The 19,453-nt window shown below is 40.5% G+C and overlaps 3 protein-coding genes across 3 annotated transcripts in view; 2 read left to right on the forward strand and 1 right to left on the reverse strand.

The window, feature by feature from the left end:
- Positions 1–163: 163 nt before the first annotated feature.
- On the forward strand, positions 164–5,053 carry spg21 (SPG21 abhydrolase domain containing, maspardin). The gene is made up of 7 exons (XM_015054073.1): positions 164–759; positions 1,183–1,263; positions 1,770–1,915; positions 1,992–2,100; positions 2,227–2,334; positions 2,427–2,567; positions 4,507–5,053. Exons 1-7 carry the CDS (start codon positions 538–540, stop codon positions 4,630–4,632), a joined length of 933 nt encoding a protein of 310 aa, XP_014909559.1. The 5' UTR covers positions 164–537; the 3' UTR covers positions 4,633–5,053.
- A 1,383-nt stretch (positions 5,054–6,436) lies between these two features.
- Positions 6,437–12,982, forward strand: tollip (toll interacting protein). Its single transcript, XM_015054072.1, has 6 exons — positions 6,437–6,654; positions 8,762–8,911; positions 9,172–9,354; positions 10,412–10,564; positions 11,881–11,965; positions 12,033–12,982. Exons 1-6 carry the CDS (start codon positions 6,622–6,624, stop codon positions 12,254–12,256), a joined length of 828 nt encoding a protein of 275 aa, XP_014909558.1. The 5' UTR covers positions 6,437–6,621; the 3' UTR covers positions 12,257–12,982.
- Positions 12,983–13,969: 987 nt separating this feature from the next.
- LOC106960779 (intestinal mucin-like protein) overlaps positions 13,970–19,453 on the reverse strand; it is an 18,300-nt gene continuing 12,816 nt past the window's right edge. The window contains exons 11-20 of the mRNA XM_015054075.1: positions 19,239–19,270; positions 18,985–19,153; positions 18,265–18,360; positions 17,725–17,765; positions 16,695–16,910; positions 16,472–16,573; positions 16,152–16,280; positions 15,004–15,043; positions 14,747–14,867; positions 13,970–14,304 (exon numbers count right to left, since the gene is read on the reverse strand). Coding sequence (XP_014909561.1) covers positions 14,103–14,304; positions 14,747–14,867; positions 15,004–15,043; positions 16,152–16,280; positions 16,472–16,573; positions 16,695–16,910; positions 17,725–17,765; positions 18,265–18,360; positions 18,985–19,153; positions 19,239–19,270 — 1,148 coding nt within the window. The 3' untranslated portion in view covers positions 13,970–14,102. The remainder of the gene's footprint in view (positions 14,305–14,746; positions 14,868–15,003; positions 15,044–16,151; positions 16,281–16,471; positions 16,574–16,694; positions 16,911–17,724; positions 17,766–18,264; positions 18,361–18,984; positions 19,154–19,238; positions 19,271–19,453) is intronic.

A 19,453-nucleotide genomic window follows, 5' to 3' on the forward strand; every position in this document is an offset into this window, starting at 1 on the left:
TATCTATAGCAGGAAATTGCATGCATTATTACGTCATTTCCATTAAATCAGTGTCAAAAGGTCTTGAAACAATATTATCGTTTTTCGCAATAATTTTTTAGACAATTAATCACTCAGCAAAATTTATCGTGACAGGCCTAGTTACCACCTGCTTAAGCTAGCCATCTCAAACTGCAGTTCTCGAAGGCCAGAGTCCTGCAACTTTTAGATGTGTGCATCGTCCTACACACTGGAATTAAATGGTAAAACTTCCTCACCCTCGAACTTGACTTTATGCTGATGAGCCAATCAGAGCTAGGTGTGCTGAAGTAGAGAGACTTCTAACAGTAGTACACTGGTCCTTCAGGACTGGAGTTTGAGACTGCTGCTTTAAGCTGCCAGGACCATCATGTCTTGAAATGTGTGTACAGCAACGACCAGGTAGAATAGTGTTGCATGATGTGGGATTTTTATTATTTTTATGGGCATTTAATAAATATTGTTTCTTTCTAATATGGTGTAATAGTGTATTACCATACACTATCATTTTTAAGATAAATGCAACCATCAGGTTACAGAACAAGTGTCTGTGTTTGTGTGCGTGTGTATGTTTTCCAGATTATTGTTGACGATGACGACAGCAAGGTGTGGTCTCTGTATGATGCCGGCCCAAAAAGTATCAGGTGTCCAATCATCTTCCTTCCCCCAGTCAGTGGGACTGCGGAGGTGTTCTTCCAGCAGGTGCAGGCCCTGACTGGCTGGGGTTACAGGGTAATCTCGGTGAGTTCACCACAGCAGGAGTGCTCATGTAATCACTGGCATCTACAAGAGGATAAATCATCTCTGCTTCACTCATATCTTACCTCTGACATTATGTAGAAATACACAAAAAGGTAATCTTTTCACAGTCTAAAGTTTTAGTGTCTTGCCAAGGACACAACGGCTAAGATGGATGGAGCTGAGGTTTGAACCAGCAACCCACTGGTTACATAACTGACCCCTGCACCGCGGTTACCATATCTTCTTACAGAACCAATGCAGTGCAAAGCCTGTTCCTGTTCTAGATTAAGCTGTTGTGACTCTTTTCAGCCATTCTTGATGCCTCACATTTGTTTTTGTATCAAATCTCAAATTTATTGATAAGTGATCAGAAATATTGGCTGCTTACAATATTTGTTATAATCATATGTTGTTCTGTTTTAGCTGCAGTATCCAGTATACTGGGACCTCCTGGAGTTCTGTGATGGCTTCCGGAAGCTTCTGGATCACCTTCAGCTGGACAAGGTCCAACTTTGTTTTCATAGATCCCTTGAGGCCCATTTATGTCTCCTGATGCACAATAATAAGTCCCCCTGTCTGTTACCGTGTCGAGTAAAAGACAACCTCATCCTTTTAATGTGTTTGTTAGGTTGCCATTGTGTTAGGCAGTATAGCCATCATAAGACAGTTCAGAGTTCATTCAGAGGAAAATAAAGGTGGACATTTTGATAATTCACATTCTCTGAAAAAAACTTAAGAAGAGGCTTTGCAGTAGACAGAAGTTTTCTGTGCAGCCATCAGGGTATGTGGATGGAGAAGATTAACTTTTTTTTTTCGGTCTTCTTCTTCTCTTTGGTTCCTTGCACTAGTCATGCATGAGGTGTGCCACACCATCCCCATGATCATTGGTGGTATCGCACCTTTTGTTGTGTTTGGCTATGTATTTGGAAGCTACCTGGCCTGATATGGCTGGTTTATGTGTGTAATGTGTGTATGACGTCTGTGTAACGCTGATCCCATGTCACTCTCAGGTCCACCTTTTCGGGGCGTCTTTGGGAGGATTCTTGGCTCAGAAGTTTGCAGAGTATACTCACAAGTCTCCCAGAGTGCACTCTTTGATCCTGTGTAACTCATTCAGTGACACGTCCATATTTCACCAGACATGGACTGCAAACAGGTGCCACTGACTCACTCTCACATGATGGTTTCATTTTAGAGTCTCTTCATTCATGCTGCTTTTGTGTTGCTGCCAGTTTCTGGCTCATGCCAGCTTTCCTGCTGAAGAAGATTGTCCTGGGAAACTTTGCTAAAGGACCTGTGGACCCTAAGATGGCAGATGCAATCGACTTCATGGTAGATAGGGTATGCAACCATGGATGTCAGTCAGCTTTAATAATGACATTAACAGTTGAATCCTGACATTAAAAGTTGAATCCTCATGCTTGTGTTTATGTGTTAACCACATCAGTCTGTGTTTTCCTAATACAGCTGGAGAGTCTGAGCCAAAGCGAGCTAGCTTCAAGGCTAACACTTAACTGTCAGAACTCCTACGTTGAGCCTCACAAAATAAAAGATGTTGCTGTGACCATCATAGATGTAAGTTCTGTTGGGTTTTTTTAATCTTCTTTATCTGATTCTATCCTGTGTATTCCAAGCACGTCTGACCTAGCTATGTTGTTGATGTTTAGGTGTTTGATCAGAGCGCCCTCTCACTGGAGGCCAAAGAAGAGATGTATAAACTGTATCCCAATGCTAGACGGGCACATCTGAAAACTGGAGGAAACTTCCCATATCTGTGCAGGAGCGCTGAGGTCAACCTTTACATACAGGTTGGTTCTGATTCACAATGTTTAACCCACTAATCTACAGTATTTGCATTCTCTCTGAAGTGAGGAAAGTTATTTTTTGCAACCAGAAATGGACCAACACCCTGCGTGTATTCCAGGAAGCTTTCATTGTTCTGAGTACCGAGGAAGATCTGTAACTTAGGATGCAGAAAAGGTTTTTTACTGGGAGTATTCTCAATCTTTGGGAAGCATTTTTATCACCTGCCCAACAGACAAACTTTTCTGGTCATTTACTGGATGAATTATCTGCAAATACCTCAAAGTTCATCTTGACTTTAACTGGGCTCCTGACTTAAACCCTGTTCAGGCAGGAACATACCTGGACAAGCTGATTTAACAGAGTAATAGATTCTGTTAAACTCTATTAATGTTTCAAAAATTGATCATCTTTAGTAAATATTAATCTGTCATTTATTACAAGGATCAATCTGAAAGATGAGTTTTTTTGTGATCTGAGAACCATTTTCTATTTAAAGGACCGATATCTTGTGACTTTATCCATCCATCATCTTCCACCTGTGTGGGGGTTGGGTAGCAGCCCGAGCAGGGAGACCCAGACTTCCCTCTTCCCAGTCACTTGTTCCAGCTCTTTCAGGGTAATCCCAAGGTGTTCCCAGGCCATTTGAGAAATATAGTCCCCCAGTATGTCCCGGGTCTTCCTCTGGGTCTCCTCCCAGTGGGATGTGTCTGGAACACCTCACCAGGTTAGGGAGGCATTCTAATCAGATGCCTGAGCCACCTCAACTGCCTCCTCTTGACATGGAGGAGCAGCAGCTCTACTCTGAGTCCCTCACGGATGACTGAGCTTCTCAGCCTGTCTCTAAGGGAGAGCCTAGACACCTTACAGAGAAAATTCACCTTGGTCGCTTATATCAGCAATCTTGCTCTTTTGGTCTTTACCCAGAGCTTCAGAGATGTGACCGTAGATGAGGTTGGGAACATAAACCGACCAGTAAATTGAGTTTTGCCTTTTGACTCAGCTCTCTCTTCCCCACAGTGTGTCCTGGCTGCTCCATTTTTGTCTCATTCTTGAACAAGATCCCAAGGTACTTAAACTCTTGCACTTGGGGCAGGAGCTCATCTCTGACTTGCAGAAGGCAGTCGACCCTTTTCTGACTCACGACCACGTATTTGGAGGCACTGATCCTCATTGCAACCACTTCACACTTAGCTGTGAACTGCTCAAGCTAAAGATGTAAATCCGGATTTGATGAAGGCAATAGGACCATATCATCTGCAAAGAGCAGAGACATGATCCTGAGAACACCAAAACGGATCTCACCAACACCTTGGCTGCGCTTAGAAATTCTGTCCACTTATTCTGTTATGAATAGAATCAATGACCCACCATGGGTTCTCACATTACTGTGATGGAGGGCTTTGAGTGTCCCAGTGCTTCTAATAACTATGTTGTCAGGGGCTTCATGCCTCTGGCAGGGTCACCCAAAACAAACTGATTCTAGGTGAGGGATCAGACAAAGTCAACCCAAAGATGCACTTTGTCTGGGTGAGGGAGCACCAATGGAAACAGAGTGGGGTCATTGAAGAGGAGATGAGGTACCCCTTCACATGGGCTCAGCACCTGTGGGAGAGGTTGAAGGGGTCAGTTGCAATGTGGGATGGGTGGTGGCCGAAGGCGGGAACCTCGGCGGTCTGATCCTCGGCTATATTTCATTTAAGATGAAATGTAATTAAGAAATTTATTCCAAAGCAGATTGTGTTTACAAGAGGACCAGACAGATTTATAAGAGTATCACATCATGTCTATGATATATTGTGACTTTTTCACAAAAGTGATGAGAGTGAATCTACTTTAGACAAAGTCCTCTTCCCTGCAGACAGAAATCTGTCCACAAAACAGTATCTATTTGATGTGATGTAAATTTTAAATGACGGCATTTTGGTTTGTACTACTTTTCAGATTCACTTGCGTCAGTTCCATGGAACCAGGTATGCTGCCATAGATCCTGCCATGGTAAGCGCAGAGGAGCTGGAGGTTCAGCGGAGCCACCTGAGCTACAATCAGGACTCTGAGGACAACCAATGAGCCGACGTTGCCCTGCAGTCTGGCTCACCAGGACACATTGATTCCTGAGCTCATTTCACACCAGGCTCCAGGGACTTTTCTGTATAGTCTAACATTCAATCAAAAATTCAACTAAGAATGTTTTTATTTGTCAGATGAAGCAATATTTTCATATTGACGTGTGGTACATTACCGCTGCTTTGCTCTGGAAACCATACACAACACCTTGCCTTTTGTGGAATGATTCTTGCACTCATAAGCTGCCTGAATGGTGTGTTCACATCTGTTTGAAAGAGAAATTGTAGTAGATTGTGCCAGCTGTTAACAGAATATTGAACACACTGGATATACAAAGATACACTGTACGTCTAAAAGTTTGCGTAATTTACCAATATGAATTTTGTTTTTTTGGAATACAGTTTTTCTTTTTGATTTCATATTTTATTGGCTTTTGTCTTTTTTTTCCAACAAATTTTTAGTGCTTCAAGTACTAGAAGCACCATCCGTGCAAACCTGCTCAGACAACCGGGGAGACGATGGATGTAACTGAATTTTAATGTTAAAATGAATGATCCAACTCTTTGAGTTGACCAATGTTGTCATGTCTGTTCCAAAGACATATAATCACTTTTATGTAATCTCAAAGTAAGAAAATAGTTTGAATCATAATCTCAACATGTTATGAAAATGGCAATCTTCATACGGTAGTTCCTAGTAGGAATACTTTGCAGCAAACAGGGTCCTGGATTCTGGAGTTTTTCTGCATTGATTTTGCATATCCTCCCATTGTATGCTTGTGTTCTCTTCAGGTACTCCAGCTTCTCCTGACAGTCCAAAAACATGACTGAATATTAGCTGGTGCTTGTTAGGTCTGTAAGACTGTATTGCCCTGAGAGACTCTGACCCTGGATGAGTGGGTCCATAGATATGAACAAGCTTTATGTTCATATCTATCTCAAGGTCCCAACAATGACAATTGGGTCAATGACAATCAGTTGAAACTTGACATTTATGACCACTGCATAATGACATGTCTATTTTTTTTCCACAGTCTGAAGTGAAATCAGACCTACCCTTTCTTGTTTTGGGTCAGTTATAATTACCAAAATAATTTTTATTTGCTAAATGACAACTTATTTATTAATGTCCTCAAAATCAAACATACATTTCCTCAGTCATTGCTTTTGAACTGTATTACCCAAAGGTTCTGGGTTTCTTTCCACAACCTTCCCCCAGAGGTTTGCTGGAATTCTGAACATAAAAACTTAATGGAATGAAACATCCAACTGTGAGATTTATGTGGATCCCTTCTCAGATGGGAATACAGGCATGAAGCACTAGATGCTCTGGCAATGCAGGCTCTGAAAGTGGTAGATATGGTGTGAAGCAGATGAAAAAAATTGTTACTCTGGAAGCAACGCCACTGGGTGACAGGAAGCTGTATGTATTACTCATTAGTGTCCATATTGAAAAAGGGATTGAAAGAAACAAATTTAAGAAAATATCCAATTTATTAATCTTGCTTTGTGACCAAACAAGATTTATTAAAAACTTATGTAAGTTATTCTAAATTGTTAGGAATACACGGAATACACCATAGAAAGAGGATGTTTAATAAGAAATGTTTTCTATCAGTTTTTAAAAGTAAATAAAAGTAGCATCTTACAATTTGCATTGAAAAGGAGGAGGTAAGTATTTTGTAGATACAGGAGACAAACTTAGTAAATTTGTTTTGTTTTGCATTTTTGACTGGGGAAAATGGTTGATTCTGGCCCCCTCTGCTGGTTAGCGGCGGTACTGCGCTACAAAGCGAGAACAAGCAGGAAGCAGACCGCCGTACACTGGGGGCAGCACTGCACCATTATCTTCAATAGCAAGACATTTCCGGAGTCAGTTTCAGCCCAAAAACAGAAGCTCGGTTGTTTTTAATGAGTCACTAAGGACTTTTTTAATTGTTTCAAGAAGCGTCACTACTCGACAGTGTCTGAGTCCAGTTCTTGAAGGAACGACATGGCGACTACCATCAGCACCCAGAGGGGACAGGTAACGGACTGCGTTAACTCCAGGACTGACTGACAGCTTGGCGCAACTTGTGTCCTGATTTCTGTCTCTCACTGACAGACAGCCAGCCAGCCGGGCTCCCAGCTCAGCCTCAGACAGACTCATTTACTCGGATTTATCGTCTAATTACCCTCTAGTTAGCTGTTGGTCAGCTAGCCTCTGTCCTGTCGGAGCTAGCTTCATCTTCTTGTTGAATGTTTTCCGCATCTTGGACAGCTTCTCATTTCTCTATTCAGTTCCCTGTCAGATCTGAGCTGCTGCGGTCACATCATGACACACAGACACACCGACAAATGATTTTCTTCTACCACATTTAGGGATTCATCAGATCGCATCATGTCTGCGTTTTGTTTTTAACCTCAATGATGGAGGAGTTCTTCAGGCTGAGCCGCGCTCAGATTTTTTAATGACTGAGTTTCCTCGCTGACAACAGATTCAGACTAGTGTATGTGCTAAACATAAGTTTACATCAGGATAAAATACATTAAAGAGCTGTTGACGCATCAACCTTCCAGATGACTCAGGCATGGGCGGTCCTAGCCTGTGCGGTGCCCTGGGCTGGGCAAACAACATTCAGCGCCTCCTCCCTGCAAGTTCAACCCAACATGATGCATCATTTAAATTTCCATTTACCAGCAGACATGCTGTAAATTTAATTTAGAATCTTGTTTGGAAAACATGGAAGTGTGATGCAGTGCAAGTTTATGGAGTATTAACTGAAGCAGAGAATGAAGTCGGTGTGATCTCTTTTACAGCGTCATAAGTGTAAGGAATATAATCAGTATGATATTGGTAAATGTCCATTATCACCCATGTAGTGACTATTTGTTGAAAACTCAAACTCAAAAATAAAAAAACTCAAGAATTAAAGGTGATCAAAAGAAAAGGTAAATACAACTCAAATAGTCACCTGTCATCGTGGTTAGTCATCGTGGATTCTGGCTTACACAGTCCAAAAAGTCAAAATGTAGTTCTTTGTTTGTTTTATTCCACTGTTCAGACAAAAAGTTACAGGCTTCGCAGGATTCTGCTACTCTCCTGCTCTGATTCCTGCACCTGTTCTCTGACTGATTGACAGACTGACAACTGATGACTGAGACTGGTAGACTGATTCCATAGACTGGTAAAAAAAAAACAAAAAAAACTTATGGCCACCCATGTGCATAATAAGTTACCTAAAGCCTACCTATTTATACGGTGAAACACCCACATCCCAACTGAAATTAATTAATTAAGTGAATTCCTAACCAAAGAACTTATTCTAAATAAAAAATTAAACAAATTCTAATTATAAATCAACTAGAAAATAAGCAAATAAAAATTAACTAATCTAAATTCTAAGATTTAATTGAAAATAGAGAAAGTGCATAACAGCAGTATTAATATTGGCTATCAACATTGATTGAATTTTTATATCTGAGCATCCCTATGTAATGGGCTGTAAAATTGTTGTTGACAAGCAGCTTAATGCAACAGAGTAATTGCAGCAGGCTAGGAAAACTTTCCTAACAAGTGAAGTGACTAAGGGACTGTTGTACTGGCTAACAACTAACACCAGAGGGTGTATTTGTAATGTCATTACCATTATATTATATTAAAATTATATAAATGTTATTTATTGCACTAGGCGTGCACTGCTTTTCTGGGCGATTGCCCATTACAGATCTTTATAAAGCCTAACCTGGTGATTTTGATTTTGGCCGATTATATACATTTTTTTATTGAAATGTTTTTAAATACAGCAAGAAAGTTGCTGACTTTGCAACAGTGGGGTGACGGACATGACCTTGTGGTGTCAGTCTGTCAGTCAAACCTCTCTCAAGGGAGAGCAGAGGACAGTGGTTGATTTTTAGACTTTTGCTACTGTAAATAAGATTGGAGATAAGATTGGCTTCACATGTAAGTATCAGCTGATCACCAATCTCCCAAAATGAAGGAAATTGAATCCAATAAATCGACTGGGGCATAAATTGCAATAATTTTTTGGACAATTTATCAACCAGCAGAATTAGTTCTGGTGCCAGACCTTCTTGTTAGTCATGTTTGGTGGCGGCCTTGCCTCGTCCTCAGCAGTGGGTCGTGTCTCCAGGTGTACATTGGGGAGCTGCCGCAGGACTTCCTGCGGATCGCTCCCACCCAGCAGCAGCAGCAGGTCCAGCTGGACGCCCACACGGCCCGCCAGCTGCAGTACGGAGGCTCGGTGAACACCGTGGGCCGACTTAGCATCACTGTAGTCCAGGTAAGATGGACTGTTCAAGCGGCAACTTAGTGTATTTAGCTGGGTATGTTAATGACTCTGCAATTTGTTATTCTTCATGTAAATTGCATTTATTAGGCTGAACATATGTATGAAAGTGTTTTGCGTTATGTCCTTATCATAGATTTGAACTCTTTTTCTCCCATCCATTGGACACACTTACTCCATTATACAGTTTGAAATTATTGGAGCCAGCTTGTATTTAATTCCTTACTATCGCTGCTATGTGTTTACCTGTGCAGGCCAAGCTGGCTAAAAACTACGGGATGACCCGGATGGATCCGTACTGCAGGATCAGACTGGGCTATGCGGTCTACGAGACCCCGACTGCTCATAACGGAGCAAAGAACCCACGTTGGAACAAAGTGATCCAGTGTACGGTACCACCAGGGGTCGACTCCTTCTACCTGGAGATCTTTGATGAGGTGAGGAGCTTTGCCCAGCAGGGGGCACAGCTGAGCATCCACACCTGTAAGACGAACTAAAGTCCTATAGATGTAATCTTTTTTCACAAATGTGGAGCTAGCAGCAAGAGAGAGGAGCACTCCTGCTTTGTGGAGTCCTGGATTATATGAATACTACTTGATTTTTTTAAAATATCTACCTGAAGAAAATATTTTGTGTTGATTTTATTGTAGCGATGCACTAATCCGATATTAATATCTGAATCTGTCCCAAAATTGAAAAACAATTCTGGATCAGGTATTGGTGACATCATGCTTTATTTGATATATTTAGAATGCCTAATTGCCCTCTCTGAACAATTTGAAAAAAGGTTTGTTGCAGTTTATGTTTATTGTTTGACCAAGACAGTCAACAAAATGTTTTTATTAATTTTAGTTTCCTTATTATTCATTTTATATTTGCTGTTATATTGCTTATTTCACTGACTGAACAAATTAAAGTTATCTTGTTTTTACATGTTTGACCAAACCTGTGAATCTATTGGTGTATTTAAGTGTGCTGTACTGGTGCAGCACATCAGTATATAAAAAAATGTTTGAAGTCAATTCAGCTGATTTTCTGTATCGTCTGATACTAAACCTCAGGAATCAAAACTGAAAAAAGTGGATCACTGCACAATAAATTAGATCTCTAATTTATTGATCTGGAGTCTAGACAGTCTAGGTCTGTGGTATATTGTTAATCATCGATACAATACAAATATTAACCAAGGATTGATGAAAAATAACCAAAGTACAGAGTACAGAGATTAAACTTAAAGTACAGAGATGAAACTGGAACTTGTAGGTGGACACTGCTGATGGGCTGAACTGTAGTTCAACCATCTGAACAAATAAATTCAGTTTAAATAAATAAAACAGTTCAAGTTTATGTTTTCAGAATTTATTTAATATCTGTCTTCGAAAATATGAATAAATATTTGAAATGGGAGCTGTGTGTTCTAGTGAAAAGATCCTAAATTGGCTGAACTGGTCTGAGTTGATATTTGTTTCTGTGTGTGTGTGTGTGTGTGTGCAGAGAGCGTTCTCCATGGATGACAGGATCGCCTGGACACACGTCACCATTCCTGAGGGCTTGAGGGACGGGAACGTGGTGGACGAGTGGTTCAGCCTCAGTGGGAGACAGGGAGACGACAAGGAGGGCATGATTAACCTGGTCATGTCATTTGCTGTGAGTGCAATCGCATGCACACACAGTCTAACAACTGACAAACATTTTGTAATCCAACATGATGAAATAAAGATGTTAGTCTTACAGGTGAACCACGCCAACAGTTTTATTTACAACTTCTCCAGAAATTAAAATGAAATCTAAACTAGATCAGCAGTAGTGACAGGTGTGTGTGTCTGTGTGTGTGTGTGTGTGTGTGTGTGTGTGTGTGTGTGTGTGTGCGTGCGTGCGTGTATTAGAGATGGAGGCATGTTTAGGTAACGCACTAACTGTTGTTTCTACTAACTTGGGATCAGATTTTAGGAAACTGTAATAGTCAGAAGTCTAAAGCCTTGGTTGATATTCTGAATGATTTCCATGTCTGTTATAAATCTGACTGAATGATGAATAAAACACATACCTGCTGTTCTACAGATTTACTCTAACAATACTATAGGTTAACTAACTAGAACTCCAGGAAACTTTGTGACAGTATTGATATTTCATGGTAAAGTGTTTCGATTTTAGACAGTTTTATGAATTGCTGTTGTTGCAGTTGCTGCTCCCATGGTTACAGTCAGAATGTTTCAGCTCAGATCTTTGGCTAAATCATATTTCTAGTCTATGAATGTTTCTGTAAGATCTCAGGTAAACTGAGTCAACAGTGTTGTCAGTATTAGTGGTGGGACTTAAATAAAAGTTTTAGTTGAAGTAACTGCAGGTTCCCGGGTTTCCCTCAGTGTGTTATAAGCCTCGTAGATCACCAGACTTTCCTCTGCCCCCCCCCCCCCGTATTAAGTGTTGTTTAATGCCAGTAACAGTAAACACTGTTACTGGGGGCTTCAGGGGCTTCAGGGGATCACAGTGATGAATCTGCTGCACAGCAGATTCAGGTTGTTGCTAGGTAAAAAGAAAAGAGTGACCCTTTCCTTTACGTGTATCTCCCAGAATGCCATGTGATTCTGGATCGGAGTTCAGTAAAATTATTGAACATTCTATTGGACATATTTTTATTGTTACTGATCATCACATTTCTATAGTGATAGATATTTTCTAATCCCACACTCGGTGCTAACTTGTCGAGGAAAGACCCAACGGTGACACGTCACTCTAGATACTCCAGATGTTTGTGTTTTGCTGCTGTGATAAAGTCATAACTCCTTCCCCTGATGGTGCATAGACATAAATCCAATAGAAGCTGCTGCCTAAAGACCAGCGTTGCATTATTTCCACATAATGAAGCTTAGATTGAGTGAGAAAGCTGAACAAGTTCATTACAATGAGTATCACAGGTATCCATAGCAACCATGGTAATGGTAATCGTCTCTTTATTCCAGTCCCTACCAGCAGCAATGATGACCCAGCCTGTCGTTCTAATGCCTTCTGTCTATCAGGAAGGAGTAGGCTATGTGCCTATTGCAGGTAAGACACACACGCACGCGCCACACACACAATGGCTGCTATCTCACTGTCTGTCTGGTATTCTAAGGGGTGCCAGGAGTCTATAATCAGGGTGTGGTGCCCATGGCCGTACCAAGCAGCATGCCGGCTATGGGGGGCCAGGGCCCGGTGTGCAGCGAGGAGGATCTGCAGGCTCTTCAGGACATGTTTCCCAACCTGGACAAGGAGGTGGTCCGCACGGTGCTGGAGGCGCAGCAGGGCAACAAGGACGCCGCCATCAACTCCCTCCTGCAGATGACCGAGGAGCTGTAGCTGTAGCTGCAGCAGGGCGCAGCGGGCAGCAGACATTCCAACAGATACATGCATGATGCAGCAGGGAGGCCATGACCAGTCAGCTATTGCCCACAGAGAGACTACTGCAGCTTTCCACATGTACACACAGTTCTCCCAAAGAACTTTAACCCTGAGATTGATCCACCGGCTGCTGGTCAGAGGTCCGTTTCCTCTCAGTTCAGTTAGCCTAGAAGAGTGTGTGTAGATACACACTCTGAGTTGCTACATTGATAGGAGCAGCCAGGTGTGTACAGGTTGGACTTGGCAGTGGAGTGTGTAGATGTTTGGTTTGAGTTGTTGAAGGTTTGCCGACTTCAGGGTTCGATTTGCACTGATCAAGTCAATCTGCCGGTTGTTTTGGCATTTTTAGCTGAATAGTGTTTGTGTCTCTGTGTTGTACAGCTCCTCCTTCACATTTAGCCATAAAATATTAGCTATATGAAAAATCTATAAATTATATAGAAATCTATACAATACAAAATTTGGGGTAAATGATCCATCATAAGGAAATTATGAAATATTACACAACTGTCTTAGATGTATCTTTAAAAAACACTAAGAAAAGTATTTTAAAGTTATTTTGATATAAAATCTAAAAGTGTCTGTGCAGTGGCTTGTTAATGAACCTTGGTGTCTGAAGTGCGGCGTGACTATGTTGCTTTGTTCCATGATTAGCTTGCCAATAAAGCTTCTGAGGCCAAAATACTTTGAAGTTTTTCTTTGTTCATTTCAAGTTGAAACAATCATTAGTTTTATCTTCATCAGTTTCATATAGAACTGAACACAGTCTGACAAGACTGACACACAACAACACACACCACGGACACAAGGATACATGGATACCAGTACCCATGTAGCAGCACCTGTTAAACAATCTCCAGGATTTTAAAGGTGTAGTTCTGACTTTTTGAGATGAGATTTTGCAGGTAACAGAACATCTTTGTACAAGTAGAGATACATTTTCCTTGCAGGATCAAAGTAAACTTTTTACTTTTATAGCACCTTTCAAGATAAAAATCACAAAGTGCTTCAACAAAATAACAAATACACAAAACAAATTTAAGTAAAAGCAGATTTAAATTTTTAGCTGACCTTTGAAAGAAGCCACTGAGTTTACTGATCTGAGTATTGGGAAACTAGTCCTTGTGGAAAAACGAGAGCGAATGAATGTAGTTGTATCTGATTTCTGAGTATCTTAGTATATTAGAAAAAGGAAGCTACACTTTAAATGAAGTTATATATTTTTATTATGTTAAATATATCTAAAATATCTCCCTGTCTTATACTGGTCTGTGTCTGTCTTAAAAGTGATGTAAAATGTTTGAATGCTTCATATGATTCCATATGATTTGTGTAAACGTAATCTGTCTTTGTTTATGTAAGAAAGGACAGCTGATGCAAATAAAGACACCATCTAATTATATTTACAACCACTGTGATTATGTGAACAGTCATCTGCATACAACAACAGCTTCTCACTTCAATAAAACTATTTTAAAAATTTATTTGTTTCATTTTAGCTATAAATCAGTGTGCTGAATTTCTGGTTCACACACTTTATTTAGATTGTTTAGTTACATCAGCCTGTAGCGATGCCCCTCCCCTCCAGAGGGGCCTGAGCTCCTCCAATCTTCACTGTGTTTCCATTCAGTAATGTTCCCCATGTGTTACAAAGGTTCTGCATACAAAACATCATTTTGCAGACATATTTTATTTCTTATCAGTGAGAAATACAGACATAGTTTAATTCTAACAGACTCTGAAGAAGAGCATATTGTGCTATAAAGTGTGAAAAAGTTGTTCCCTCGTATGAATGAGGAGCAGATCAGCGCCTCCTGCGGTGCTGGGCTCTGGTTGTGGCGCCCGCTGAGCATGTCTCCATCCTGCAGCGGCAGCTTTCCACCTGGCTGTAGCTGTGCTGCAGCGTGGAGCCGTCAGCACAGGTCAGCTCCACCTGCTTCATGCTGGTTGTGGCTTCATGGCAACACTCACATTGGTGCATCATGGAGTTTGCTGCAGCTGAGTACCTGCAGAAATCCACATAGACAATGACACCATCAGCCTCTAACTGCATGGTTTCTACCTGTTCTCCATTTAAAATGGCTCTTCTTCCCCCAAACTTATTCTTTAGACTAAATTTAGCATTTGAATGTGAATAGATGTTTAGTAAAAAGATTTTTCACAAATTTTGACATGATAGGGGTATAGAGTATTTCAGTTTGCTGACAAATGACAAATACACTTAGACATGCAAATAAAATGCAAACTCAACAGTTAAGTCTGGTTATCCAGGTTCTGCAAGATACAATGTAAAATTCTTCCATTCATAGATTGGAGTCACAAACTAACTGCAGTTATCCTCATTTTACCTTAAGGTATTTACAAAACATGTCTCTGTTTTCATGCCTAACATCTTCTATGCATCAGTGTAAGATTAGGAACTCCAGAAATATTGCCAAACATTCTTACATAGATGAGCTCCTGCAGTGTCCCACACATGATGTAACATTGACTGGCGCAGCACTGACACAGTGGTTCACCTCAACTATGATCTGCTGACTCTCCACCTGGCAGACACTCTGGAGCCGACCTGGAACACACCACAGCTCGTCATACACCATGTGTTGTGTGCTGTGTGTTCCTGTGCTATGTGTTGTGTGTTGTGTGCTGTATGTTGTGTGTTCTGTTCTGCAGCTCATGCCTCCATGCAGGATGTGGAAACTTACAGGTTGTGCAGCAGCCAGAGGCGTCGGTCGTCTCAGTTCCCTGCAGGACAACAAGGCGGGTTAGCAGAGAGCAGCAGAGCTTTATGGAAGCGGTGGGAAGTTAATGTCCATCTGGATGAGTTTAGCAAATTCAGAGTCTCTTGAAAAAGCATTAACACTACTGCATAATACAGCAATCACTGTGCTTTGTTGTGATTCCATGATTCAGGTTTTAAGGGCTCAAGAGTAAAAGAAGCTGAACATGAATGCATGCAAGACTTTTTTTATTTTACACATTAAAATCCTTTCACTTCCACTTCACTATTCTGTAGCACACTGAGTTGTTTAATGTTAAAATATCTGACCTTGGGATTGTAGTGCGAGATCTGCAGTATTACCATAAAGTGATTGGAAAGTTCTGGAAGTTTAACTCCTCCAATGAGTCGGTCAGTTTGGGTCAGTGATGAAAGGTGTTGCTGGTTTATCATCTTCCTCAGTTTGCTAGAACATGCTGAGCCTAACATTACCTACACAGGCTGATGGCCTCCATGTCACGCTGCATTGAAGCAGTAATTCATGCCAGAGGAACAATCAAGTATTGAGTGCATAGAAATGTACAGACTTGGCATTTGTGCTTAAAACATCTGCTTTTGTTTGATGTAATGTGATATTTTGATTTTATGAAACAGATTTTTGTTTTACCTGTCATCCATTAAAAATGCAAAAAGTAAAAGCTTGAAATTCTTTACACTATGTATAATACATTTCTGTAAAATGACTGTTTCATTTTCTGAGATGACTGACAAGAAACATTGAAGAATCACCTAATATTCAATTTTTTGAGGTTCTAGAATAGAAGGAAAAGTGATGATTCTCTAACACAAACTTTAGTGACTTCACCCCATAAAGCAATGCCATCTGCTAACTGAAAGTCATGTAAATAAATATTGCATAAGCATACACACTCAGTGTCCCAAACAGTGTAAGATGTTGTGTATGTCTTTTTGTGTCTATAGCAAGGAATCCATCAGTCCAAGTTTTCTTTTGTTGAACAAGATTTTTGTCTTTTTCTTCCTTTGCCATCATCTTACCATAGTTTCAAATGTGATCAAACATGAGAGTTTAGGAAGATTGATGTCCACATTTTTGTCTACATTTGAGGAACTCACAGGTTCACAGTTCAGGGGGTTGAAAGGAGGACAACTGGTCCTTGTTTCCTTCATCACACTCTGTCCATTGATCTCCCCACATGTGTATTGCACACACTTATCACCAGGTAGGACAAACGTGTTGTTGACCTGAGCAGAAATGAAGAGCAGTCAGCTAAAAGCAGCAGACCTGAAAGTGTTTAAAACACACACAGCATGTACAGTAAGGTCAGGAATGAAAGATCTGCTCTGTACTGCTAAAGGCTACATAGCTTCATACTGCTGTGATTAATATGTCAACTCTTATTTTCACAACACATAAACACAGTATGTTGACTGACCTCAATGATGTGGACTGTGTTGTTCCCAGAAGTGGTGAGAATGCAGCTTTTCTGTACACATGAACCACAGCACTGACCTGCTGCAGGCTGATACTCAAACCCCTGCAGACAGACAGACAGAATGAATATATCCATGGTAACCTGTAGGAGTTTGATTGGTACCAGATACACTTTCATAATGTGTGCAACAGCATCTTGAGTGATGTTCTGTGAATTCTCTTACTTCAGAGCAGTTTGTGTGGCAGACAACAGGTCTGCATGTGATGACATTGAGTTTGGTGGTGGGGTGTGTGTTGAGGCCGCAGTAACACTCTTGACAGGCTGCAGGAATGAAAGACTCCTCCTGTCCATCTCCTCCTGTCCCTGGTGGTGCTGCAGCTCCTGACGCATCCAGTGGAGCTTCTGTTACTGTCTGCAGTGTTGTTATCTTTGCACCAGGCTGTAAAGTCACACAGTTTTAGTTACTTTCCTCAGGCGTTAAACTCTAAAGAAGCTCTTCCAGAGATTTGCTTCTTTTTACAGTGACTGAGCTAGTATAGTCTGACAGGTAAAGTCCAAAAAATGTAAAAAGATATTGGATGCTACAGCAAAAGCACAAAATTTACAAAGTGTTTTCTTCTAGTTTCTAGTGCAAATAAGTAAAATACATGAAATAAGACACAAATAACTAAGAAGTAACTTTTTACCAAGATAAAAAAACATCAATAATGTTTGAATATAGATAAAATAGTTTCACTGGCTGATTTTTTTCACTAATAAGACATTTTTCTGGTTTTAAGTGGAAAAAAATCTAAATACTATTTGATCTATTTTCAAGAATTGTTGACTTAAACAACCTTAGGATCCAAATCATCTCAATCAAAAGTTCAGATTACAATGTTTTAGTTGTGACCATGTCACAGGCTGAGAAGTGAGGCATCTTTTTTGTCTTCTGTGTCTTTTAATCTTGTGTTTATTCAATTCCTAATAATTGTTTTAGTGATGTAATGAAGTGATGGAACCACTGTAAGAAGAGTAGCAGCAATGGCTCAATGTGGATCCTAAATGAACTAACCAAACAGGCCAGCAGGAGTGGATGTGGGCATGACTGAGACACTGTACATCATTCTTTTGTGGTAAAGATGAAATAAAAGAAAATACTTATTATGGTTATGAACAGAACAGAACGTGTCAGGTTTTAATAGGGAAAATAAATCCTTTGATAGCAAACTGAACAGTCTGGCATAATCATTCAATAAGTTTAGTTTCCTCACCTTGAACTCAGTCATGTCATAGACACACACACCTTTAGGAACTACAGAGACAGAAAGGAGACAAATTGGGTTTTAATATGGTTATTATGTAAAATAAATGATCCAGCTCTATTTCAAGTGAACAGAAATCTGTACTTAAAACGACTATATGAATTCACTCATTGATGTTAAACAAAGTTCTTCTTATACTTATTTAATCTACAGTTTATGAAAAACCATAGCTGTTTAATTACTTTCCTCAATATGAATTAGTTGCATCAGTTCTGTGGTTTAACATGTGAAGAATCAGATCGTTAGCAGGTTGTAAACTGATTTAAATCAAACATTGAATACATAGAAGATACACTGCACATTTCACTGTTATTAATAAGGGAAGTTAAGAAAAGCAGGAGGTAGTTAGACTGTAGGGAGAACGGGGCTGCCTACTTGGTCATGTCTTTTATCATGTTGGACCTTTTTGTTGTGTTTTAACTTAGGAGGTAAATCCTCTCCTGGCATCCAGAACCGATGCAGTAACTGGTCCAGACTGGAGCCACTCACCACACTCGTAGGACGGGCAGCAGTTCCTGTTGGACACATGAAGCTGGAAGCCCAGAGGGCAGGCCACAGGACCAGCACACAGGTTCAGGTTGCATTCTGTTGGAGGCAATGGCAACACATGTTGCTGTAAAACTGCATTAAACTTTGTCATCACAAATAACAAGAATCAAAGCAGAAGTTCTGAAGTTTTGATTCGTATTGTTTGCTCTTATTGCTGGACCTTGTCCAGGAAGTCTGAGCTCAGAATATCAACCAATCAGCTGCTCACAGCAGCACCAAACTCAAAAACATAAAGAACATCAGGATCATTATCAGAGTTTATCATTGAGGTCACAATGGCTACACCGTGAAAAGAGATTAGGTTATTTAGCATTTTAAACTCCTGATAACAGGACACAGACATGAGTCAGGTCTTCATATCATCCTCATCTCTTCACAGACTCCCTGTTTACGTCTGGACTCTGGCTGTGCTGTTGCAAAATAGTAATATAACATCCAGTCAGAAAAAAAAGTTATCAGTAAAAACAAAATGATTAAATTGAACCTAAATCTTGAATAATTTTGGAGTTAACTAAGTATTAACTCTGTTTTAGGTGATCATTGATTCTATTATAGACAATATTTTTTATTAATGGAATTTTAAGCTTACAGCCTTATTTATCGGTTACCAGGTTCAGTTAGCAGCGATGTGTTTACTTGATATCATATAACATAACTGACCACAGGTCTGCGTGGTGCAACAGCCTTGGGTTGTGTTGGTCAGCTGCTGGCCGGGCTCACTGCAGTTGGGCTTCTGGACCTCAGGACAGATCACCGGCTCACAGCGGACACTCATGGAGTCCTGGTCACACTCACAGTTGCTGCATTCACTGGTCCATGTTTCCCCTGGCTGGTGGGTACAGATGAGCTAGTTTAGACCCACCGGTTATGATTTAATGGAGTACATGTAGATGTGTGTTGGGCGCAGTTTTCACCTGTTTGGGTCTTCCATCTGGTCCAACACAGTCTGCAATCAAACCACAGAAAGGGGAACAGAGAGTATTTATGATTAACAAATAATTTGCTGCTTTATTGGGTGTGAGGGCAGGGTCCAGGTCTGAGGAATCCAGTAAAATGACTGGGGAGTATATGTGACTGAGCTCCATTGACTGGCTCATTTCTTCAAAACTCTGAAATATGTCAGTAACTT

The sequence above is a fragment of the Poecilia latipinna genome, unplaced genomic scaffold (assembly GCF_001443285.1).
Source record: "Poecilia latipinna isolate Pla-1442-1.1 unplaced genomic scaffold, P_latipinna-1.0 Scaffold1227, whole genome shotgun sequence".
NCBI classification, from domain to species: Eukaryota; Metazoa; Chordata; class Actinopteri; order Cyprinodontiformes; family Poeciliidae; genus Poecilia; species Poecilia latipinna.

Bases quoted from the DNA above. Each gene is read 5' to 3' on its own strand.
- spg21 (XM_015054073.1), top strand. From the start codon at position 538: ATGCAACCATCAGGTTACAGAACAAGTGTCTGTGTTTGTGTGCGTGTG. The intron at 1,916-1,991 runs GTGCCACTGACT...TGTTGCTGCCAG, and splicing joins CAGACATGGACTGCAAACAG to TTTCTGGCTCATGCCAGCTT. The intron at 2,568-4,506 runs GTTGGTTCTGAT...ACTACTTTTCAG, and splicing joins AGGTCAACCTTTACATACAG to ATTCACTTGCGTCAGTTCCA.
- tollip (XM_015054072.1), top strand. From the start codon at position 6,622: ATGGCGACTACCATCAGCACCCAGAGGGGACAG. The intron at 8,912-9,171 runs GTAAGATGGACT...TTACCTGTGCAG, and splicing joins TTAGCATCACTGTAGTCCAG to GCCAAGCTGGCTAAAAACTA. The intron at 10,565-11,880 runs GTGAGTGCAATC...TCTTTATTCCAG, and splicing joins ACCTGGTCATGTCATTTGCT to TCCCTACCAGCAGCAATGAT.